This window comes from Capricornis sumatraensis, chromosome 10 (genome assembly GCF_032405125.1).
Source record: "Capricornis sumatraensis isolate serow.1 chromosome 10, serow.2, whole genome shotgun sequence".
Taxonomy (NCBI): Eukaryota; Metazoa; Chordata; class Mammalia; order Artiodactyla; family Bovidae; genus Capricornis; species Capricornis sumatraensis.
Window position 1 is genome coordinate 18,008,880 of NC_091078.1, and position 26,310 is coordinate 18,035,189.

Below are 26,310 nucleotides of genomic sequence, written 5' to 3' on the forward strand. Positions count from 1 at the left end.
TCTCCCTACAACCAAGCCCACAGGCAACCCCTAAATCCCAACCTATGACCCCCTGCTCCTTAACCCTTTCCTCCAGGCCTCAGGGGGCTCCAAGATAGTTCTTGCTATCCTAATCCCAGCCATAAGGTTCAAAGGACCATATGTTTGGCCAGCAGGCCCGGGAGGAGGCTCTAGGATGGGGCATTCAGAAATACCAACCAAGCACTTGGAATGTAAGAGATCCACCTCTCCTTCAGCCTCATCGCCAAAGTCCAAACCCTCCTTAGAAGATACTGCTGGTAAGGAAGTGGGAAGCAGACCTGCCAGCCTGGTCTGACAGCCAGGAACAGGTCACAGTACCTCAGTCCAGGAAAAATTCAACAACAAAATGGATGCAGGAGATGAGCCCCTAAAGCTTCAAAATAAAAATGTAGAAACGTATTTTGCCTCCAGCTATACAAATGAGTGTCCAACACCTTGTGACGCCATGGACTGCAGCATGCCAGGCTCCTCTGTCCATGGGATTTTCCAGGCAAGGATACTGGAGTGAGCTGCCATTTCCTTCTCCAGGGGATCTTTCCCACCCAGGGATCGAACCTCTGCTCCTGAATTGCAGACAGATTCTTTACCATTGAGCCATCAGGGAAGCCTCCATACAAATCAGTACAGAGCTTCAAAATGCTAATATGTAGTCCTGCAGACCAAGGGAGCCTGGATTGTGATTTATCTCACTGGGGCAGGTGGGGGCTTTTACTGAGAGGATCAGTGTTGGAAGACCAGGGATGAAGCTACTTTTGGGCAATTGCCTGGTCTCAGGATCTCACCTTGACCTTTGGCCCAGCCCTCTCCCAGGTCCATGCTCCCTGCAAATCTTGCCCCTGCAAGTCCCCGTCCAACTCAGTTACCAAACCGACTCCATCTTTAGCTGCCTGCCTTAGCCAGGCCTTGATTTCAAAATTTCAGTCCCAGACCCAAGTGGACGGTCTGCAGCCCAAGTGGAATAAAGGAGCCCTGACAAGAATGAGGTTTATGAGTCCTGAGTGCAAATCTCAGATCTCTTCCTGAGTCCAAGTGTAGTCCTGGGCAGGTCAGGGCCTGTCCCAAAGCTTCAGCAGTTAAATAAGTGGATTGGAAGAGAGGGGAATTAATTTGTCCTATGGAATTCCCAGCTTGTGGGGTGGGGAGAGAAATTACATACAGAATTCCTCCCCTGCAGTGGTACTCTCACTTTAATGAGAAAAAGAATTAAGACACTCTTGATTTTCCATTTGTTTAAGTGAACTTGGCATTTAGTATAGTGTACTGTGCTGTTGGAGAAGATTCTTGAGAGTCCCTTGGACTGCAAGGAGATCCAACCAGTCCATTCTAAAGGAGACCAGTCCTGGGTGTTCTTTAGAAGGAATGATACTAAAGCTGAAACTCCAGTACTTTGGCCACTTCATTCGAAGAGTTGACTCATTGGAAAAGACCCTGATGCTGGGAGGGATTAGGGGCAGGAGGAGGAGATGACAAGAGGATGAGGTGGCTGGATGACATCACCGACTTGATGGACATGAGTTTGGGTGAACTCCAGGAGCTGGTGATGGACAGGGAGGCCTGGTGTGCTGCGATTCATGGGGTCGCAAAGAGTCAGACACGACTGAGCTGAACAGGAAGACAAGGACAGGCCACCACCAACACACACACACAGAGCAAAAACACTAGCAAAACTCCGATTTTAACTGCACCTTAAAAAGAAGCGTTATCATGACACCGTGGTTCCTTCTCAACCATCCTAGCTAGAGGCCAAGGAAAGGCTCATTAATAGCTCTAGGAAAGGCTGAGGGATAGGTGGCAGGAGATTCTCAGGGTTAACCTCAGCTTTTAAAGTGTCCTCTCCGGCCAGTCACTTGCTGACATCTCCTTCTAAGAGTCTGGAGCTTATGGTTCTGAGTTTGATTCCTCCACCATCAAATTTTATGGCTTAAAAAAAATTCTCAGTGCTGTAAAGGGAACTCATTTCCAGATCCACTGGGAATAGGAGTAGGGGAAAGGACAGAGAGGTGCCTGCCCACTCAGGAGAGCTCAGAGACTCCCAAGAGAGACCGTGGATGGGACCATAAGCACGAATTCAAAGTGGATGGAATCAGCCTGGCTATTAACAGGAGCCTTGGATACAAATCTGCAATCTGTGGTCAAGTGAAGGTAAGATTTGAGGAAAGGCAACATCTTGGCCTTTTTTCCCCCATCTGTGCAATGGAGCTCACAGGGGACGCTGGGAAGACCTAATGAATATTCTGAAAGTTGCTCTGTACATTAGAGTACAAGGGCTGTGTAGGAGGAAGCGGCATGTTCTCTGTCTTAAAGGCAGGCTTCTAAGGGCAAAGGGAAGTCAGCAGGCTGATCCCACTGGCTGGCCCCTCTCCAGGCTGGTGGGCAGGCAACCCCTGCTGTGCTAAGTAATGAGCACAATTCCAACGCCAGTTCTACTCTGCTAGTGAGAAATCAAAGCCCAGTATTATAGGCCATTTCTGGCTGGGCACCGATCGAGCCCAAATCCATCAAAGCCCTGGGCCTGGGGTTTCTTTGGGGGAAGGTGGAGGCCGGATGCTTTGTTAAGCAGGCAAGGCGGACCACCCCCAGCCTCCCAAGGGAGCCTACTCTGCAGCTCTGGAGAACTCCAGGCCAATCAGTCTTGTCTTTCTCCTGCCTACCCAGCCCCTCACCCTCAGTAATCTCGGTATTTATTCCTTATATCCTTGCCCTGCTGGTCAAAGACAGCTTCCCAAGACCCAATCCTGCCCGTGTGCCATTTACAGAGACTTCACCCAACCCTTCAATCACGTCCCCTCAAACACCCCAAAATCAGAAACCAACACCCCAGCCCAGCACCTCCCACATCCAACTGTACTTTTTAAAACAAAGTTGGTCATTCAGCAGCCTGCCCCCTCCCCCATCATTACCTTCCAACTTCAAAACACTGCTTTAAATACCAGAGTCTGCCCAAATCATAATTAACGTGGATCAAATGATTATGTCGTAACTTTACAACATAGGGCTAGGGGAAAATAGGAGAGGGGCGGGATGTGCTAAAACCAAGTCCTCACTTGGGCTTGGGCCGTGGGAATCATTAATTCCAGAGTGAAGAATCTCTGACTACAAGTTGGGGGGGGAGGGGGGCCGGACAGGAGGGCGGCGGACGTCAACACCTCAGCGGAAGGTGGGGGGGGGGGGCGGCTGCGTCATCTGTCCACTTTATGCACCAATTTTCCTGCCCCATTCTCAGCCGCAACTCAGAGGACTCTGCAGGATGCGGCCCTTCCCCACCCTACCTCGAAAGCCCGGTGCTTCGGTTCCGGAAAGAGGGCGAGAGAGGTGGATGGCTCCCATGCGTCCACCCTGCTCCCCAGTCAGCCGCGCCGGACCCAGCTACAGACCAGCGAGACGTGTACACATCCACCGCGGAAGAGGCGGAATAGGGGCTTTAATTTTTAGTAGCCCACCGACTCCCTTAAGGCACCTTGGTGGGTCCAGAGTAGGAGTCTGGCGAGCGCACCCAGTCGACTCCCCGTCTGGGGAGAATGTCAGTGATTCATTTAAAAAGAAATTAGGCAGATCGCTACGTACTCCTCCCGTCAACCACCAACACACAGCGAAAAAAAAAATCTTCTAGACCCGCGAATCCCAAGATCTCGGGGAAAACTGTACGTGCAAGACTCAGCCCTATTCTCATCGGTAACCAACCCCCTGCAAGCTGGTCTCATTCGGCTGGTGGAGCGGACCAGCGCTTCCCGTGCTCCCCAGGTTTCTCGCTCCCTCCTTCTAGTCTGCGGATTCCGGTCGGTGCCGCGCTAGGAGCTTGGGCGAGCCGGGACCTGGACTAGGAAGTTGCCAGCGAACTGGGAGCGAGCGCACACCTGGCCTGTGCAGCGACTGTGTGTGTTCGTTTTTTTTTTACGAGCCGCTGCCAAGCACGCGCGGAACCACGGGTCCCCTGGAGGCCGGTCCTCCAGGAGGCGCAGACCCCGAATCGGATACTATTCCAGGGAAAAGAAGCGACCCCTCCTTTCCAGGCAGGAGCTGGAGGGCCTGCGCACCCCCCGCGAGATGGCTGCACCAATCGCCCACTTTGGTGGGGCAGAGAAATCTACCTTCGAACTTGGGCGCCCTTGCACCCACTAACAGAGCACTAACTGCGCGCACTAACAGAGCGATGGACCACCTCAACTTCGGGGCAGAGTGAGGCGCCAGGGTTCCCTTGCCCCACTCCCCCATGCCCGATCGCTCCCTACCTGCTTGGCTCAGCCTCAGGTCCCAGCAGAGCAGCAGCGCCAGCAGCAGCGCGCCCCGCGCTCCGCTCCGGGCCCACATGCTCCCTCGGCCCGGCTCGGGCGCCTCTCCCCCGGGGCTCTCTCCCTGGCCCCAGCCTCGCCGCCGCCGTCTCCGCCGCCGCCGCCTCCTCCTCGCCGTCCTCCCCGGCGCCCGGTCGCGCCAGCTCGTGCCCTCCGTTGGGGCAGAGGCAGCCACGCTTCGCAGAGGGCTGCCGGGCGCTCGGAGCGCGACGGGTGCCTGGCGTCCGCTCTCCGGTCAGGCTCCGGCGCGCCCCTCTCTGCACTCCGGCTCCGGCACTCGAGCGCTCTCTGGGTTCTCACGTCCTGGCTACGAAGTTGCACGACTGAAGGTTAGAGCGCTCAGCGGCGCTCGCAGCGGCTGAAGCCGCGCGGTCCGAACCCCAGTAAGCGCCTTCCTGCGCCCAGTTGCTCCCCGCGGCTCCGGCGTCTTCGCCGGCCCCAGCCTCCTGCCACAACGCCGAGCGCTGCCGCTCGCTCTCCCTAGTGAGCCTTTGAGCTGAGGAGGACCAAGCACAGCCGGGGCGGGGCGGGGCGGGGCCTTGGGTGGGCAGGGGCGGAGCCGGCGGGGGGCCTTTCGAGGGGGTGACCGACGGCCTCTTGGGCGCGGCCTCAGCGAAGCTGGGGGCTCTTCAGGGAGGTCCTCGAGAGACGCTGGGCCCGGAGCATTGGAAAACTCGGCCTCTGGATCGAAACTGGAAGCGGAGTCTGCCCAGTTTTCCTTCCCAGAAACTAAGGAAATGTATTTTTGCTCTTCCATTTGGCTTGGCTGTGTCAGCTTTCTCCTCTGATTAAACTCAGGACTCCGTCGTTTTTGGCTCCGTGGTCTGTACTGTGTAAAATCTATGTCTTCTACATGGGAAGGGGGTGGCGGTGGAGGTTCTTTCCCAGAAAACGCTCCTTAAATGAGAAAAATCTCAAACCCTCAAGTCCCGGGTTAAGTTGGAACTTACAGCTCTGTGAATTTGACAGTGGATCTGGTTCATCCTGGTTAGCCCTACTTGTTGGCATGACCCTGGGCAGAACTGTTTGACCAGACCCGGCTGACCCTCCTGTAGCACCCGGGGCCGAGGATGTTACCCCCATCCCAACTGACAGTGAGGCGCGGGGGAGCCATTTTTGGCTTGGTGTAAATTTGGGCTCTGCCCCTTGCCTGCTGTGTGACCTTGAACAAGTTACTTAACCATTCTGATACTTCATCATCTCCAAAATGGAGAAAAATGATAATAACAATTTTAATAAGAGGGTGTAGAACTGTAGGGCTTCCCAGGTAGCGCTAGTGGTAAAGAACCCGCTTGCCAAGGCAGGAAACAAAAGAGACACGGGTTTGATCCCTGGGTCAGGAAGATCCCCTGGAGGAGGGCATGACAACCCACTCCAGTATTCTTGCCTGGAGAATCCCATGGACAGAGGAGCCTGGTGGGCTACAGTCCACGGGGTCGCAAGGAGCCGGACACACTGAGATGACATGGCAAGGCACTGCAGAACTGAATTTTAAAAATATGTATGGAGGGAATTTCCACCTGGCAGTTCAGTGGTTAGGACTCTGTGGTTCCACAGCAGGGTACATGGGTTCAATCCCTGGTCTGGGGAGCTAAGACCCTACATGCAGTGCAGCGTGCCTCCCAGGCCAACGTACAGAAACTGCAGTACCAATGTCAATAATCTCTCAATCTTTCTTTCCAAGATCTCTCCTCTCAGTCAATCTGATTCCTGGTGGAAAATCCTGACCACCCAAGAGTGACCCAAAGAACAGGAGGGGCCAGGTGGAGTTTGAGGGTTAGGCAGTATCTTGGGATTGAAACCCAGTGACATTAGAAGGGGTGGATCAGCTAATGCCGCCAAGGTTCTTGTATGTGCCAGGCACCAGGTTAAGCTCTTTATATGCATCACTTCAGTTAATCCTCACAAGTCTGGGAGGTAAGTACCATTTGTAATCTCATTTTACCTATGAAGAAATGGAGGCACAGAGACATGAAGGCATTTGCCTAAGATCACACAGCTTTGAGTGAATGAGTGGATGAGTCAAAGAGCAAGAGAGACAGGACTGGAAAGAAATGCTGAGCCGGGGATCCTCCACCCTCCTGCCTCTTCTGGGGCTGGTGGGTGAGAAAGGACTGGCAGCCAGCAGGAATGCCCCTTCCTCCAGTCCTGGTCTGTTCACTACTTGGGGTTTTTCCAGAGCTGGGACCTGGAATCACTCCTCCAATACAGAGGCAATGGCTGCTTCAAGAAGGGGTAAAGGAAGGCAGAGGGAGGTCCAGCCAGGCCAGTAGAGAGTAGACTGGAATATGGTCAGTGCTCTCAGGATCGATTCCTAGATTGGCAGTGAAAGAACTTGGAGGCCAGAACTACAGGTTGGAAAGGGATTTTTTTGGGTGCAGGCAGTTAGAGAAGAAACAAGGGCCTGCCTCAGCTGTTTCGCCAGAGAACAGAGAAGGGCAGGACTGCCCAGGACTCCCGTCCATACAAACTGCCTCCACAGCTTGGGTCTGGAACATGTAGGGAAGAGGGTCTGCAGATCAGTTCACCTCCCCGGCCCTTCCTGGCCCGGCAGCCAGGATCAGGAGGGTGGATATGGGGGAGTAGGACTCCCTGGGAAGAACTTAGGCCAACTAAGAAAGGCCCCCATGTGCAAAGACAGGTAGGTTATTTTTAGCTTGGCCCAGGCAAGGGCAGTAGGTGAGGGAGTCAATAAGCTCCTCACACCCAGCCAGCCCCGCCTAACAACAGAAGTACAAGCACACACACACACACCCACCCCTAGACAGTTATAGGCACACCTACAAAGATACACACACAAGAAAACATGACCCAGAAACATCACAAAGGCACCCACCTGCACAGAGGCCCACATACTTAAAACATAGGATTTTTAAAAGTACACACATACACCTTGTCATGGACACACACACAGGCATGCAAATCCAAAAGAACGAATACATCCTTAGGCAGATGACACTAAAGACAAATAGATATTTAGATACTTAACTTCCACAGGGCAACACATATAGGTACATGTACTGAGGCCCAGCATCTGACTGTCAACCCCTGGCACAGGCACAAGGTCAAGTGCATTTTGCTAGATAACTCAGTGGGGACCTTAGTAGAGCCTTGGCAGGCAAGGACCACAGGACAGGCATGCTCTCTCTCTTAACCAGAAGACCAATATGATATTGGACATTTTTCAAAAAAGTTCCAGTGCACAGGACTTTGCTGTTTAGATAGTAATTGCACCAGGCAGGCCCTTCTAGACCTGGTGTCAGATTTCATGACTTTAATTTCTAACTGGAGAGAAGGGGTCTCGGGGATGGGGGTTGGGCAAGCACAAGGAGAGCAGTCCATTCCTCTTATTCTGCTGATCCTCCTCCCATTTCCCCTGATCCTGGAAATATGCCCATTGGAGGTCCTGGACCCTTCTTTGCCTCCAGGACTCCTGCATCGGGGTAGGAGACTGAGCACATTGGGATTCCTCCATAACTCCTCTGCACCCGCTCCCCTGCCATTCCAGTGTCTGGGAGAATGTCCCTTTCCCAGACACCTGCAGTTAAATAACCACTGGGGGTGTAGCTGTCCCCCAGTCTGGGCATCTTCAAGTGCCAGCCCTCAACTGGGGGGCAGCAAAAGGACTTCAGAGGGAATCACACTACCCTGAGCTCACACCTTTCCCCAGAATGGGTGAAGAATGGGCAAGGTCCTGGCTCTGGGATGACACATTGGAATATCTGGATTAACACCAGGGTGTTCCCAAACCCAGTGCCGTCAGATTCACAGTGAAGAGGTCTTGCTGTGAGTTAAGAAAGAGGGTGAGGGACTTCCCTGGTGGTCCAGTGGTTAAGACTCTATGCTTTCAATGCATGGGGCCTGGGTTGGACCCCTGGCTGGGGAAATAAAATCCCACATGCATGACCAATAAATAAATAAATAAAAGAGGCTTGGAGGCCAGGGCCCCCTTTTCTTGCTCACCATGATATATCCAGCACCTCAGACTGTCTGGCACCTATACGAGCATACATAAATATTGGTTGAGTGGACGCATCAGTGAGGCTGGGGAAGGGTTACTGGTTAAAGGGCCTACAGCTTTGCCAGATGAGCCCTGGAAGGAGCCTCCCACCTCCCCTCCATTTCCTAGGGGGTTCTACAGGGCCTGAGGTTGGAGGTGAGGCAGACTTTGTGCAATGCAGTTGCTTTGAAATCAGTCTCAGAGCTAGCTTTGACCCTTAGTGGGGTCTGTAGTGCTTCCTTGGGTTACCCTCATTTATCCCAAATCAGGAGAGAGCATCAGAGACAGTTCTGGAATCTGGAGCTGAGCCGATGGATGAACAGACACGGGGCTGCTCTTCTTACCTGCTGGGAGAACTGCGGTTGGCTGCTGAGCCTTTCGAAGCATCAGTTCCATCAGCTGTAAAATGGAAACAATAACTAGCTCGTGGGATTAAAAAGAATATGCAGAAAGCGCCTAATCTGGCTGAATACACGCCACCTATTTTATAATAAGGAGCAGCTGTCCGGGGTTCCCTGCAGGCGCGGCTAGTGGCTTTGGTTGGCTTCCCCAGGCGGCCGGTACCGCTGTGCTCCAAGGCGCCAGTAGGCGGCGCGCTGCAGCGCATACCTCCTCCGTGGCTGCTTCGGCTTGCTTTCTAAAGCGGTGGGTCTGGAATGGAGATGCGCTCTGGCTTTCACCCTGGGGCCGCCCAAGAGTGGGTTTCCACTCCAGGTTGTCTGGGGAGGCGGCTCTCAGACCACTCTGTTTGCAAAATTTTAGGTGGGAAGTCTTGGGGATGAGTTCATAATCCCTCCCCTGACCCTTCAAGGCCGGGATGGACTCCAAACGCCTGAATCCTGCTGACAACAACCTTATGAGCTAGGGACTGTTACTACCTCGTTTACCGGATGAGGGAAATGAGGCACAGAGAGGTAATTTGCCCGAGGTAGCAGACAGCTAGTAAACAGGACCCTGGAGATTCAAATCCAGACAGACTGGATCTCAAGCTTGCACTATATTTTTTTAATCAAGGTAACATAACATTTACAATTTTAACTATTTAAAGCCTACAATGTAGTATCTTTTAGTATCTTCACTTTGTTGTGCAGCGATCACCACCATTTCATCACCCCAAAAAGAAACCACATACCATTAAGCAGTCACTCCCTATGTTCCCCCTCCCTTTCCCTGCCCCTGGCAACCAGACAACCAGACTTTCTGGCAACCAGACTTTCTGTCTCTATGGATTTTCCTGTTCTGGGAATTTCATATAAATGCAACCACACACGATACAGGACTTCCCTGTAGTTCAAATGGTAACGAATCTGCCTACAATGCAGGAGATCTGGGTTCAATTCCTGCGTCAGGAAGATCCCCTGGAGAAATGGCAACCCACTCCAGTATTCTTGCCTGGAGAATCCCATGGACAGAGGAGCCTGGTGGGCTACAGTCCATGGGGTTGCAAAGAGTCAGACACGACTGAGCGACTAACACACACTATGTGGCCTGAGTCATCAAGACTGGGCTCCTAACCTCTCTACTAAATACTGTGACAACCCTCCACCTCCTCCCCAACTCCATACATCTTTTCCCTTACCTCTAGAAGAGGGCCTTCTCCCTGGAATTCAAGCAGTGTACGCAGTCATTCACAAAAGCTTTAGGGTCAGACAGATTCGGATTCAAATCCTGGCTCTGTCTTGCACAATTTTCTCTACTATTGCCTTCTCAAAATTCTTTGTTGTTGTTACTTAAAAAAAAAAAAGTTTTAGAACAGTTTTAGATTTATGAAAAAATTACATAGCACAGAAAGTTCCCATAGTCCTTCATCCCTCTTTCCCGTAATATTAATAACTTATGTTAGTGTGGTGGATTTGCTATAATTAATGAACCAATATTGAAATACTATTATGAACTAAGATTCATTTAGATTTCCTTAGCGTTGACCTAATGTCCATTTTCTGTTCTAGGATCCCACATTACACATAGTAGTCAGGATTCTAAGGGCTCCTCTAAGAGTTTCTCAGGTTTTCTTTGTTTTTGATCATCTTGACAGTTTTGAGTATTATTCATCAGGTATTTTGCAGAATATCCCTCAGTTGGGATTTGTCTGTCTTGAAGTTCTTAATAATTTTTGAATGAGGAGCCCTGTTCCAAATAACTTTGCACTGGGTTCAGTAAATTGTGCAGTATGTCTGCTTGTGGGTTATGGGGCATAGAAAATGCGGTGAAGACAGAGCCGGAACAGGCTGCCGACTGAGACTACCATGCCTGGGGCCTGCTTGCAGGGGTGAAGGGGGTTTCCTTAGTGTTCTGAAGGGGTCATGTTGGGGATTAGCCCCGGGGGTGAAGAGGAGAAAGCAAACATGAAAGACGACTGCATTCTAGGCGGAGGGAGCCTGGCGAGCAAGGCCCAGGATCAGGAATGTGGACGGTGTGATTGGGAGTAGCTGGGTCCAGGTGCTGACGTGGTGAGTCAGAGGTGCCTGTGGACTTCCCTGTGCAGAGCTGTGACCGCAGCACCAACCAGTCCTTACAGGAGGGGCTGCCGTCTTGAAAAATAAAAAAGCCAGCTAATGAAACTGCAGCAAGCCAGACACCGTGCCAAGGGTGCTGCGTGAATTGGTTCCTTCAATCTCCATGATAACCAGTGAGGTTGATGCAATGATCATCCCTATTTTAATAGGAAAAGTGTGACAGGTTTTCCTGCTTAGCTAGAGATGGAGGCCAGATTCAAACCCAGGAAGCCTGGTTGTAGTTATTTGTTTATTTTTAAATCTTAACAACATAGTTTTTCATTGTTCATTTCCATTTTTCTTGGAGGTAGGTGTTAAACATGGGGCCATGAAATGGAAACTAGGGCTCTGAAAGGGAAAGGGACATGTCTAAGGTCAGCTGGTAAGTACTGACTCTGAGCTTTAAACCCACATTATTATGACCAGGCCATGCTACCAGCCTCTTCCAGTTCTTCTCTGGAATTCAGTAGGAAATTATCCATACAGAGGGGAGAGGGTACAGTCTAACAGGGTATAGTCTAAAATAGCAAGATAGACCTTTTAAACTTTCTCGTACTCTGTTTTTTTTAATAAACATTCCAATTTAAATGTATTCAGGTAAGCACCAAGGTACTTTGCCTAAGAAGAACATTAAGGCACTTCATATTTGTTTGAAAACTATGGAATACAGCCCTTGGCATATAAAAATGCCTTTTGCCATTTCAAAGATGTCTGATTTCCCATACAGATGGCCAATAGGCACATGAAAAGATGCCTAACATCGCTGATTACCAGGGAAATGCAAATCAAAACTGCAATGAGGTACTGTCTCACACTGGCCAGAATGGCCATTATCAAAAGGTCTGGAAATAACAAATGCTGCAGAGGGTGTGGAGAAAAGGGAACCCTCCCACACTGTTGGTAGCCAGGTAAACTGGTGCCGCCACTGTGGAAAACAGTATGGAGTTTCTTCAAAACACAAAAATAGAGCTACCATACGATCCAACAATCCTAATCCTGGACATATATCCAGACAAAACTGTAACTTAAAAAGATACATGTACTCCTCTGTTCATAGCCCCACAATTCACAATAGCCAAGACAAGGAAACAACATAAAGGTCCAACAAGAGATGAGTGGATTAAGAGGATAGGGAATATATACACAGTGGAATATTATGCAGCCAAAAAAAGAATGAAATAATGCCATTTGCAGCAACACGGATGGACCTAGAATTTACAATACTAAGTGATGTAAGTCAGAAAGAGAAAGATAAATACCATATAATATCACTTATATGTGGAACCTAAAATATGACACAAATGAACACATCTATGAAACAGAAACTCACAGACATAGAGAACAGACTTGTGGGTGCCAAGGGGGAGAGTGCCGGGAGAGGGGAGGACTGGGAGTCTGGATTAGCAGCAGCAAACTATTACATACAGGATGGATCAGCAACTAGGTCCTACTGTATAGCATAGGAAACTATGTTCAATAGCCTGTGATAAGCCATAATGGAAAAGAATATGTAAAAGAATGTATATGTGTATAATTGAATCACTTTGCTGTATAGCAGAAATGAACACATTATAAATCAACTATATTTCACTAAAGATTAAAAAAATAAGAAACCCCAAATAGTCTAATTTTGGAATTGCTCATATAATAAAGAGAATTAACCAAATTAAACACAATATTTAAACTATCTAGAAATTACAATATAATGTAAATAATTCAGTCACTGAGATTAATATTCCAGAGAATAGCAAGGAGAGATAAGAAGGCTTTCTTAAACGAACAATGCAAAGAAATAGAGGAAAACAATAGAATGGAAAAGACTAGAATCTCTTCAAGACAATTGGAGATATTGAGGGGATATTTCATGAAAGGATGGGCATGATAAAGGATAGAAATGGTAAGGACCTAAAAGGAGCAGAAGAGATTAAGCAAAGGTGGCAAGAATACACAGAAGAACTGTACAAAAAAGGTCTAAATGACCAAGATAACCACGATGGTGTGATCACTCACCTAGAGCCAGACATCCTGGGATGCAAAGTCAAGTGGGCCTTAAGAAGCATTACTACAGACAAAGCTAGTGGAGGTGATAGCATTCCAGTGGAGCTATTTCAAATGCTAAAAGATGATGCTGTTAAAGTGCTACACTCAATATGCCAGCAAGTTTGGAAAACTCAGCAGTGGCCACAGGACTGGAAAAGGTCAGTTTTTATTCCAATCCCAAAGAAAGACAATGCCAAAGAATGTTCCAACTACTGTACAATTGTGCTCATTTCATACGAAAATCCTTCAAGTTAGGCTTCAGCAGTACATGAACTGGGAAATTCCAGATATACAAGCTGGATTTAGAAAGGGCAGAGGAACCAGAGGTTAAATTGCCAACATTCATTGGATCATAGGGAAAACAAGGGAATTCCGGGAAAAAAAAACTACTTCTACTTCATCGACTTCTACACATTTGACTGTGTGAATCACAGTGAACTGTGGAAAATCCTTAGAGATGGGAATACTAGACCCCCTGACCTGGCTCCTGAGAAACCTGTATGCTGGTCAAGAAGCAACAGTTAGAATTGGACATGGAACAATGGACTTGTTCAACACTGGGAAAGGAGTACAACAGAGCTGTATATTGTCACCCTGCTTATTTAACTTCCATGCAGAGTACATCGTGCAAAATGCTGGGCTAGATGAACCACAAACTGGAATCAAGATTCCCGGGAGAAATATCAACAACCTCAGATATGCAGATGATACCACACTAACGGCAGAAAATGAAGAGGAACTAAAGAGCCTCTTGATGAAAGTGAAAGAAGGGAGTGAAAAAGCTGGCTTAAAGCTCAACATTCAAAAACCTAAGATCATGACATCCGGTTCCCTCACTTCATGGCAAATAGATGGAGAAAAACAGAAACAGTGACAGATTTTATTTTCTTGGGTTCCAAGGTCACTGTGGATGGTGACTGCAGCCATGAAATTTAAAGATACTTGCTCTTTAGAAGAAAAGCTATGACAAACCTAGACAGTGTGTTAAGAAGCAGAGACATCACTTTACAAAGGTCAGTATAGTCAAAGTTATGGTTTTCCCAGTAGTCTGGTACACATGTGAGAGTTGCAATATAAAGAAGGCTGAGCACTGGAGAACTGATGCTTTCAAATTATGGTGCTGGAGAAGTCCTGTGGGCAGCAAGGAGATCAAACCAGTCAATCCTAAAGGAAATCAACCCTGAATATTCATTGGAAGGACTGTTGCTAAAGCTTTAATATTAATACTTTGGCCACCTGATGTGAAGAGCTCACTAACTGGAAAAGACCCTAATGCAGGGAAGGATTGAAGGCAAAAGGAGAAGGGAGTGGCAGAGGATGAGATGGTCAGATAGCATCACCGACTCAAGAGACATGAGTTTGAGCAAACTCCGGGAGATAATGAAGGACAGGGAAGCCTGGCATGCTACAGTCTGTGGGGTCACAAAGAGCTGGCCATGACTTAGTGACTGAACGAAAACAACTTTATTTACAACACACTCTCTTGATACTCATAATTCTGTAAAGCTTTCATTTGGGCAAAAGTATGACCACTTAAGTTATAGCAGTTTCTTAAACTAAGACTGAGGGAGAATTCAAAGTGAACTTGGAAGAGAGACAAAAATCCCTGTGTTTCTTGCTGTGGTTTTGAATTTTTAGGAGCAGTTTCCTTTGAAACCTGAAGATAACTCGCTATTGTTTTCAGGACATACACCAAAGAAACTCTTCAGTGGAAAGGATTCTTGAGGTTTAGTATACAAGCTTCCCCAGGAGCGGGAAGAAGAGGTACCTGAGTTGTGAACTCTGTCCCCTGGGATGTATTGTCAAGAAAGATCTTAATTGCAGGCAGAAGCAAAGAAAGGAAAGCCCATAGGAAAGGAGAGGGTGTGTAAAAGGGAAGGGGTAGTGAAAATCTTTCCTTATGAGGAGCATTCCTTGTCAGATCCTCTGAGCCTCTGCTCTTCTTGCAATATCAGCCGTCAACTCTTCTGGTCCCCTCTGTTCTGCATTTTTGCTATAAAATCGATTTCACTCTGAACTATGAAGTTAGACCTATTAGCTTTTCATTGTTTGCTTCTAGAGTTGCTGTTCCTGATTTTTTTAAATTTAAATTTATTTATTTTAATTGGAGGCTAATTACTTTACAATATTGTATTGGTTTTGCCATACATCAACATGGTTCCTGATGATTCTTCATCATTGCTGACATCTTTTAGCAGGACTTGAGGCTGTCAGTGTGAAGGCCTACACATGTTCTATCTCAACATGGCTAAGCTTTTTGAGAATTTTCCCCTTTCTTTCTCACAGCATAATGACTGAGATCCATTCCAAGGTGCTGTGGTGTCGTCGTAATGGAAGTTCATTCCCTGTGATTGTTGAAGAGGGTTAATTGTTTGAACACTCTGTAATTTGTGTGTCCATTCACTTATGATGTACATTTGGATTGTTTCCCATTTTAGTCTAGTATGAATAATGCTGCTAAAAATATTCTCGAGCAATTATTTTGTAGACATATATTTTTATTTTTCAGCAGGAAATGTATAGGAGTGAAATTGTTGGATCATCAGGTAAGTATATGTATAGTTGTATACGAAACTGCCAAAGCGGTTTTCCAGAATTATTAAAACATTTTAAATTCCTCGTTTCAATGGATGAGGGTTCCAGCTGTTCTTCACCAGCATTTGATATTGTCTGGCTTTCTAGTGTTAGCCAGTGGGTGTGAAGTGGCGTTCCAGTTTAGTTTTAACTGGCACTTTCCTGATGATTAGTGATGTTAATCACTTTTTTATGTGCTTATTAACTCTTTGTATATTTCCTTTCATGAAGGATCTGCTCCAACTGATTGCTCAAGTTTTATTGAGATGTTTGTCTTCTTATTACTGATTTGTAGGAGGTCTTTAAACATTCTCAATACACATCTTTTGTCAGGCATATGTGTTCTGAATACTTTTTCCCAGCCGATAGCTGCTTTCTCATTTTGTGAAATGTGTTTCAAAGAGCCAATGTTTTAAATTCATAAATTTTATACTTTTTGTTTTCTTTTATGGTTACTGCCTTTTGTGTCATAAAGATATTCTGTTTCCTTTCAGAAGCTTTATCCCTTGTTGTTTAAGTCTGTCCATATCCAATTTTTTAAAATGTATGTGAGGTAGCGGTTGAGGTTCACTTCTTTTTCCCTGTATGCTTATACAGTTGTGCCAGCACTATCCTTTTGAAAAGACTTTCCTTTTCCCATTGAATTGCTTTGCCCCTTTTATCAAAATCAAGGGACTGTATAAATGTGAATCTATTTCTAGATCCTTTATTCTGTTTCATTAATCCATTTGTCTATCCTTACCCTAATATCACACCATCTTTAGCACTATAAGCTTACAGTTAATCTTTAAGCCCTCTAGCCCTGTTCACATTTTTCAATATGATTTTGGTCTTCTAGATCTTTAGCATTTCATTTAGAGTCACCTTGCTAATTTCTGTACCAAAGCCATTGGGATTTTGAATATATAGATCAATTTAGGGCACTGACTATATAGATCAATTTAAGGGGAACTGATATCTTGATACTGAGTTTTCCAATCCACAAACAGGCATATCTCTCCATTTTCTTAATTTCTTTCAGCATTGTTTTATTAGTTTTCAGCGTAGAGGCTTTGTACATTTTTATTAACTATCTTCCTATATATTTTATGGATTTTTGGCTATTCAGTTCAGTTCAGTCGCTCAGTCATGTCCAACTCTTTGCGACCCCATGAATCGCAGCACGCCAGGCCCCCCTGTCCATCACTAATTCCCGGAGTTCACTCAGATTCACGTCCATCGAGTTAGTGATGCCATCCAGCCATCTCATCCTCTGTCATCCCCTTCTCCTCCTGCCCACAATCCCTCCCAGCATCAGAGTCTTTTCCAATGAGTCAACTCTTCGCATGAGGTGGCCAAAGTACTGGAGTTTCAGCTTTAGCATCATTCCTTCCAAAGAAATCCCAGGGCTGATCTCCTTCAGAATGGACTGGTTGGATCTCCTTACAGTCCAAGGGACTCTCAAGAGCCTTCTCCAACACCACAGTTCAAAAGCATCAATTCTTCGGCGCTCAGCCTTCTTCACAGTCCAACTCTCACATCCATACATGACTACTGGAAAAACCATAGCCTTGACTAGACGGACCTTTGTTGGCAAAGTAATGTCTCTGCTTTTGAATACGCTATCGAGGTTGGTCATAACTTTCCTTCCAAGGAGTAAGCGTCTTTTAATTTCATGGCTGCAATCACCATCTACAGTGATTTTGGAGCCCCCCAAAATAAAGTCTGACACTGTTTCCACTGTTTCCCCATCTATTTCCCATGAAGGGATGGGACCGGATGCCATGATCTTCGTTTTCTGAATGTTGAGCTTTAAGCCAACTTTTTCACTCTCCTCTTTCACTTTCATCAGGAGGCTTTTTAGTTCCTCTTCACTTTCTGCCATAAGGGTGGTATCATCTGCATATCTGAGGTTATTGATATTTCTCCCGGCAATCTTGATTCCAGCTTGTGTTTCTTCCAGTCCAGCGTTTCTCATGATGTACTCTGCACAGAAGTTAAATAAGCAGGGTGACAATATACAGCCTTGACGTACTCCTTATCCTATTTGAAACCAGTCTGTTGTTCCATGTCCAGTTCTAACTGTTGCTTCCTGACCTGCATACAGCTATTAAAATATTTAAATCTCATTTTTATCTCATTTTCTAATTGTTTGGTTAAAAATACCATTGACTGGATAACCACAATGGTGTGACCACTCACCTAGAGCCAGACATCCTGGAGTATGAAGTCAAGTGGGCCTTAAAAAGCATTACTATGAATAAAGCTAGTGGAGGTGATGGAATTCCAGCGGAACTATTTCACATCCTAAAAGATGATGATATTAAAGTGCTGCACACAATATGCCGGCAAGTTTGGAAAATTCAGCAATGACCACAGGATTGGAAAAGGTCTGTTTTCATTCCAATCCCAAAGAAAGGCAATGCCAAAGAAAGTTCAAACTACTGCACAATTGTACTCATTTCACATGCTAGCAAGATAATGCTCAAAATCCTTCAAGCTGGGTTTCAGCAGTACATGAACTGAGGATTTCCAGCTAGATGTACAAGCTAGATTTAGAAAAGACAGAGGAAGCAGAGATCAAATTGCCTAATATCTGTAGGATCATAGAAAAAGCAAGGGGATTCCAGAAAAGCATCTACTTCTGCTTCATTGACTATGCTAAGGCCTTGACTGTGTGGATCTGAACAAGCTGTGGAAAATTCTTAAAGAGATGGAAATACCAGACCACCTGACCTGTCTCTTGAGAAACCTGTAGGCAGGACAAGAACCAACAGTTACAACTGGACATGGAACAACGGACTGGTTCAAAATTGGGAAAGAAGTGCGTCAAGGCTGTATACTGTCACCATGCTTATTTAACTTCTATGCAGAGTACATCATGTGAAATGCCAGAATGGATGAATCACAGGCTGGAATCAAGATTTCTGGGAGAAATATCAGTAACCTCAGATACACACGTGACACCTCCCTAATAGCAGAAAGCGAAGGGAACTAAAGAGGTTCTTGATGAAGGTGAAAAGAGGAGAGTGAAAAAGCTGGCTTAAAACTCAGCATTCAAAAAACTAAGATCATGGCATCCAGTCCCATCACTTCATGGCAAATAGGTGGGGGATAAAAGGAAACAGTGACAGACTTTATTTTCTTGGGCGCTGAAATCATTAAGGATGGTGACTGCAGCCATGAATTAAAAGATACTTGCTCCTTGGAAGAAAAACTATGACAAACCTAGACAGTGTATTAAAAAGCACAGATATCACTTTGCCAACAAAAGTCCATATAGTCAAAGCTATGGTTTTCCCAATAGTTTTGTACAGATGTGAGAACTGGACCATAAAGAAAGCTGATCCCTGAAGAATTGATGCTTTCGAACTATGGTCTAGAGAAGACTCTTGAGAGTCCCTTGGACAGCAAGGAGATAAAACCAGTCAATCCTGAAGGAAATCAACCCTGAATATTTATTGGAAGGACTGATGCTGAGGCTGAAGCTCCAATATTTTGGCCATCTATGTGAAGAGCCAACTCATTGGAAAAGACCCTGATGCTGGGAAGGATTGAAGGCAGGAGGAGAAGGGTATGACAGAGGATGAGATGGTTGGATGGCATCACTGATTCAATGGACATGAGTGAGCAAACTCAGGGTGATAGTGAAGTGAAGGGAAGCCTGGCATGCTGCAGTCCATGGGGCTGCAGAGCTGGACACGACTGAGCATCTGAACAATAACAACCATTGACTTTGTATGTTGATTTGTGACTTACTAAATTAACTCATTTGTACTAGTTGTTTTATTCTCAATTCCTTTGTATTCTGTACACACACATACTGTACGCGTGCTAAGTCACTTCAGTCGTGTCCAACTCTTTACAACTCTATGGACTGTAGCACACCAGGCTTCTCTGTTCATGGGTTTCTCCAGGCAAGAATACTGTAGTGGGTTGCCATACGCTTCTCCAGGGGGTTTTCCAAACCCATGGGTCTAACCCATGTCTCTTATGTCTCCTGCACTGGAAGGTGGGGTCTTTACCTCTACCGCCACCTGGGAAGCCCACACAATCATATTTATTATCTATAAATAAAAAACATTTTATTCATTCCTTTCCAGTATTTATGAATTGTATTTATTTCTCTTGTCTTATTGTACTGGCTAAAATCTGCAGTACAATGTTAAGCAGAAGCGGTGTGATGGACAAGTTTACAGAGGAACTGAGCAATGCATCAGCCAATAGGATCTGATAGATACTGTGAAACACTAGCATATTATCTAGATAGTTGGTAAAACACTCCATCTCAAACAGTAAAATACACATTCTTTGAAATGTTCACGGAAAATTCACAAAAATATACCATATCCTAGACTATAAAATTAATCTCAATGAAAAGAATTGAAATCATAAAGAGTCTGAACTCTGACCACAATGGAATCAAACTAGAAATCAATAACAGAAAAAAAAAAAAACAACAGGAAAATCTCCTAACACTTGTAAATTAAATAATTACATAATATATGGTTCAGTCAGGAAGTTTCAAAATAAATTTTAAAAATACTTAGAACTGTGATAATGAAAATACACAATATCAAAATTTCTGAAATGCATCTTAGTGTTGAGAAGGAAATTAATCATACTGAATACTTACGTTGGTAGAAAGAAAAGGTTCTCAAATCAATTTCATTCAGTTCAAAACATTGTCTAATTTCCCATGGGATTATTCTTTGACCCATGAATTATTTATGTGTGCTGTTTAATTTCCAAATATGCAGTGTTTTCCAGATACCTTTTGTCATTAATGTTTAATTTACTCAAATGTGGTCACAGAGCAAACTTTTCATGGTTTCAATCCTTTAAAATTTATTAGAATTTGTTTTCCAGATGATCTATCATGATGAATATGCTATATGCATTTGTAAATAATGTGCATTCTGCAATTGTTAACTGTAATATTCTAAAAATGTCAATTAGGTAGTTTTAGTTGAAAACAACTAACAAATTTATAATTTTGTTTGAATCTATATCCTTACAAAAATTTCAATTTCATTATTCCATCAAGTGGTGAAATAATAGTGTTAAAATATTCTTATATAATTTCTCTACTGCTTCCTTTAATTTTGTGAATATTTGCTTCATGTCTCTTGAAGCTCTATTATTAAGAACCTAGACATTTAGTAGTATCATGTCTTCTTGATGACTGACCATTTATCTTGATGTAATACCTCTCTTTATTGCTGATAATAGTTTTTGTTTTGAAGGCTATTTATCCTATATGAATATCAGTTCAGTTCAGTCTCTCAGTTGTGTCCGACTCTTTGCGATGCCATGAATCGCAGCACGCCAAGCCTCCCTGTCCATCACCAACTCCTGGAGTTCACCCAAACTCATGTCCATTGAGTCGGTGATGCCATCCAGCCATCTCATCCTCTGTCGTCCCCTTCTCCTCCTGCCCCCAATCCCTCCCAGCATCAGAGTCTTTTCCAATGAGTCAGCTCTTCGCATCAGGTGGCCTAAGTACTGGAGTTTCAGCTTCACCATCAGTCCTTCCAATGAACACCTAGGACTGATCTCTTTTAGAATGGACTAGTTGGATCTCCTTGCAGTCCAAGGGACTCTCAAGACTCTTCTCCAACACCACAGTTCAAAAGCATCAATTCTTTGGCGCTCAGCTTTCTTCACAGTCCAACTCTCACATCCATACATGACCACTGGAAAAGCCATAGCCTTGACTAGATGGACTTTTGTTGGTAAAGTACGTCTCTGCTTTTTAATATCTTATCTAGGTTGGTCATAACTTTCATTCCAAGGAGTAAGCATCTTTTAATTTCATGGCTGCAGTCACCATCTGCAGTGATTTTGGAGCCCAAAAAAATAAAGTCTGACACTGTTTCCACTGTACCCCATCTATTTCCCATGAAGAGATGGGACCGGTTGCCATGATCTTCGTTTTCTGAATGTTGAGCTTTAAGCCAACTTTTTCACTCTCCTTTTTGACTTTCATCAGGAGGCTTTTTAGTTCCTCTTCACTTTCTGCCATAAGGATGGTGTCATCTGCATATCTGAGGTTATTGATTTTTCTCCCGGCAATCTTGATTCCAGCTTGTGCTTCTTCCAGCCCAGTGTTTCTCATGATGTACTCTTCATATAAGTTAAATAAGCAGGGTGACAATATACAGCCTTGATGCAACCACTATAAAAATCTTGTTCCATTATCCTCTAGCTTTCATTGTTTCTTTCTAGAAGTCAGTGTTCCTATTGTTCCTCTGAATATAATGTGTCATTTGTCTCTATCTGCTCTAAGACTTGCTTTTTGCATTCATTATTTATTTCTATGTAACAAATTACCCCCAAACTTAGTGTTTTATAACACTGAACATTAATTTTTTCATAATTTCTGTGGGCAAGGAATTTGGGAGCAACTTCATTCATGTTTTTTGCTTCATATCTTTCATGAGATTGCTGTCAGGATGTTGCCTGGAACTACAGTTTATCTAAAGGTTTGACAGATCAGAGGACACACTTCCAAGATGCTTCACCCACATGTCATGAGCAGGAGCAACTATACTGCTATTTGGCAGAAGGCCCCAGCTTCTCACCATGTGGACCTCTCCATGGGTCTGCTGCAGTCTCCTCAGAGCGTGGCATCTGACTTCCCCCAGAGCGAGTGATTCAATAGTGAGCATCACCTCTCATGACCTAGTCTTGACAGACACACTCTCCCTTCTGGCATAGTATTTATTAGAAGGGTGGCACTAAGCCAGTCAGTTTTTCTTTCTTTTTTTTTTTCACCTGATTGCTTTGGCTAGGTCTTACTACCATGCTGAATGAGAGTGGCGAGAGTGGGCACCCTCGTCTTGTTCCTGATCTCAGCCCTGTGTGACATTTAGGCACTGTTCCTTCAAATCATGTTGGTTGGTCCCTACCCTGGCCTTGGGTACTTTCCTCAGATGAATTTGCTGATCGGTACTCTGCTGAATACTCAAAGGGCAACATCTGCAGATCTCTCGAGTTCTTTTTCTGTACCATCTTCTTTTCTCTAGTGCTAACGCTCTGTCTTGTGAATTCTAGATGACTTAATCTCTCTGGACTCACAGCTCTGTGTCCTCAACTTAGGATATCTTCCAGGCTTTACCTGAAATACCCCTCCTTGCACTGTAGCCTAGAAGTATTTTCAAGACAGTAAGCTTCACTTTCACTTTTCACTTTCCTGCACTAGAGAAGGAAATGGCAACCCACTCCAGTGTTCTTGCCTGGAGAATCCCAGGGACGGGGTAGCCTGGTGGGCTGCCGTCTATGGGGTCACACAGAGTCGGACACGACTGATGTGACTTAACAGCAGCAAGCTGAGGAAATCATCAGATATACCTCATTTATTTCCCATATCTCAAGAATCACTGTCCATCTTCTTTTAATTATTTTTTTCTTTTATTATTTATTATTATTATTATTTTACTTTACAATACTGTATTGGTTTTTAATTGCAACGTGTGGGATCTTTTAGTTGCAGTGCATGGAATCTTTAGTTGTGGCATGCAAATTACTAGTTAGGCATGTGAGAACTAGCTCCCTGACCAGAGATTGAACCTGGACCCCCTGTATCAGGAGTGTGGAGTCTTAGCCACTGGGAAAACACCAGGGAACCCCTGTTCATTTTTTTTTTTTATGTCTGGTATCTTGAAAACCATATTTCATGTATTTTCTCATTGTCAGCATTCAAGGGGCGAGAAATTAGGCATAACGTCCTGCAGGGAAGGACTTCCCTGGTGGCTCAGATGGTAAAACATCGGCCTACAATGCAGGAGACCTGGGTTCAGTCCCTGGGTTGGGAAGATCTCCTGGAGAAGGAAATGGCAATCCACTCCAGTATTCTTGCCTGGAAAATCCCATGGATGGAGGAGCCCTACAGTTGCAAAGAGTCGGACATGACTGAGCGACTTCACTTTCACTTTCCTGCAGGGAAGGGCATCAAAGATTTGTTATAAAACTACCATACTTTTCATTTTTAACTTTCATCAATTTGACTATGATATACCTAGGCTGTGTGAGTCTTTTTTTTTATTTTTTATTTTTTTTATTTTTCTCCTTATTTATTTGCTTATTCCACTTAGGATTCATTGAGCACCTTAGACCTCTGAGTTAATATTTCTCATCATTTAATCATTATTTTTTCAAACAAAATGTTTTTTGTCCCATTATCTATCTTTTCCCTCTGGGACTCCAAACACATATCAGACAACTTAATATTGTCTCACAGGTTATTGAGGCTCCATTCACTATATTTATATCAGTTTTATTTCTCTGTTCTTATTTGGATAATTGTCACCTAACTTCAAGTTTCACTTATCTCTTCTTTTGCAGTATCTAAGTCTATAAGTGAATTATTTCATATACATTTTTTCTATTATTTCTGTTTTAGAGTTACTATTTCTTTCCTGAAATATTCCATCTATTCACCTGCAATGCCCATCTTTCCCTATACATAGTCTCTAGAGTGAATTTGTAACAATTCTGTTAACATCCTATTCCTCTGATTCCAATAACTAGGTCATCTGTGGGTCTGCTTGTAGTGACTGTTTTCTTCTTGATTACGGATCATACTTGCAGTGGTATAAATGTTAAACAACCAGCTCTCTGAAGAAGGAGAAGGAAGAGGAGGGTGAGGATGTGGGAAAAAAGACACAGCAGCAGCAGTTGTTATTTGTGGGGTTTGCCAGTTTTCATTGTGTGAGTACTCCCATTAGACCTGAGTTCAAGTTACCAACATAGCATAAGTGAACACAGAGTTATTTTAAAAAAATGTGCACAATAGGCTCTCAAGAGCAGAGCTAGCTCCAGCACCCCACTGCAGATTTTCTTATGTCCTCATATGTACAATTGTTCTAATGACTACTACCTAGAAAAAATAAATGTGGGACTGAAACATAATTTTGCTTTCTTTGCTTATGGTTTTCACACAGAGTATAAACTCTTTCCTCTGTCTGTGGCAAGCAGCAGATCAATCAGATTCTTCCTGGGTTGAGTTGATTGGTGTTGGGCTTCAGCTTTAATTAGATCGAGTCACCTGGAATTAGCTCTATTGGCAACCTCAAGTGCCATGAGCAGGTTTTCAGTCTCGGTACTGAGCTGGGAACGGGTTTGGCTGCAGCTTCAGGGGGGGTTTTGGCTTACCTTTGGATCCAATTCTGGCAGGACCTTGGAATTCAAGGGCTTGAGGAAGGCAGAAGCACCGTGTGATTCTCTCAGAGCAAACATAACCTAGTGGTGGAACCCAGAGGTGATGGAGTCAGACTGCTTGGATTGGTATCTAAGCTCCTGTCCTTGACAGTTGTGTGCATTTGAGCACGACCCCTTATTTGTCTCAATCTCAGTTTCCTAACAGGGAAATAGGCATGATTCCTACCTGGGAAAGGGTTCTCATGGGGCAACTGGGAGGAGGAAGTGAGATGAGATTATGTGACTTGACTAGTACAGTGCCTGACACCCAGTCCTTCCCCTTCAGCACTATTATTCCAGTCTGAGGTCACAGTATTCACCTCTCCTGGAGGGGCTACCTTAGACCTGTCTCTTACCAGTGGTAACAACAAAAGGGGCCTGGTAGGAGCTTTAGTCCCTTCATGATGCTATTCCGTCTTTCCTTCACGCCATCACTTAAAATAATATCGCTTGATATGGGTGGGCCCTAATCCAATAAGACTGGTGTGGTTACAAGAAAGGGACGTTTGGACAGAGACACACACAGACGGAAGATGACATGAAGATACACAGGGAGAAGGCCACGTGAAGACGCAGGATTGGACTGATGCAGCTGTGAGTCAAGAAGCTCCAAGGACTGCCAACCAAGAAGCTAAGAATAGGCGAGGAGGGATTCTGCCCAGCGTCAGAGGGAGCACAGCCCTGCTGACGCCTCAGTTTAGACTTCTAGCCTCCAGACTGTGAGGCAATAAATGTCTACTGTTTTAAGCCACCTAGTTTGTGACATTTTGTTGTTGCACCCCTAGGAAATGAAACGAGCCCCTTTAGAAAGAGTTACTATAATGACCCTAATATACAACAAGCATGTCTGCTACACCCCTCTCTGCACTCCCTTAATATCTGACTTTCTTCCTCAAAGTCCCTCCTAACTGAGGCTCTACTGCCCCTGCCCCACCCAGAGAAGAAACTACTGGTTCCCCCAACCCTCCTTCTTTTGCTCCCAGTGTCCCAGTCCCATCCTGGCCTCACCTTCCAGGAATCACCTCTGCCCTCATGCTCCAAAGTGGGGACCTGGACCCTCAGAGGGGCAAACAAGTCTTGAGCCTCTCCTGGGCTCTGCAATACTTGGCCCCTTGGGATTCTTGCAGCCCTACTCCCGCAAGAAAGATGCTGCCGGCCCTGTGTTTTATAAAGACAGTGAGGCTCACAGTCACTGGGGAAAAGCGGACTCAAGAGGGGAATGTCAGGAATCAGGCTCAGCGGTCTCTCCAAAGCCTTCCTCTTCGCACTGCCGGAGGCAGTGGCCAGTGCGTTGGCCCCCAGCTGGCCCTCTGTTCTCCCTGGGGCTTTCCCAGCCTGGGCAGGCTGAAGGACTCTCCTACAGTCTTTGGGGATTCTTGCTAGACAAGCAAGCTCCCTTCCTCGTGGTTCTAGTTGGGCCAGAGGGCTTCCCCCAGCAGGGGTGGCCTTTCCAGTTCAACAGTAATTTATTGTGTCTCCCACTGAGCTCACTTCAGGCGAAAAACATGCTGGGAAGGAGTAGCAGCTTGTGAAGCCAGTGCATCCTCTTAGGCTCTTTCCTTTTTTTGTTTTTTTAAATCACTACCCTGATGTTAGTCAGTTGCACAACATGCTATTAATTTTTTGTCCAGTCTTCAGCATCTATTCTGGAAACTCCATTGCTAGCTGACAGGATCTTAGTGGGTGCGGCAGGGCACTGGAGGCTTGGAGT

The 26,310-nt window shown here is 45.3% G+C and overlaps 2 protein-coding genes across 3 annotated transcripts in view; one reads left to right on the forward strand and one right to left on the reverse strand.

Moving 5' to 3' along the window:
- UNC5B (unc-5 netrin receptor B) overlaps positions 1–4,329 on the reverse strand; it is an 88,633-nt gene extending 84,304 nt beyond the window's left edge. For both annotated transcript variants that reach the window (XM_068982969.1, XM_068982970.1), the window contains exon 1: positions 4,251–4,329. In XM_068982969.1, coding sequence (XP_068839070.1) covers positions 4,251–4,329 — 79 coding nt within the window. The remainder of the gene's footprint in view (positions 1–4,250) is intronic.
- The window catches only part of PCBD1 (pterin-4 alpha-carbinolamine dehydratase 1), a 363,975-nt gene that overhangs the window by 72,712 nt on the left and 264,953 nt on the right, over positions 1–26,310 (forward strand). The gene's annotated exons all lie outside the window — the stretch shown is intronic.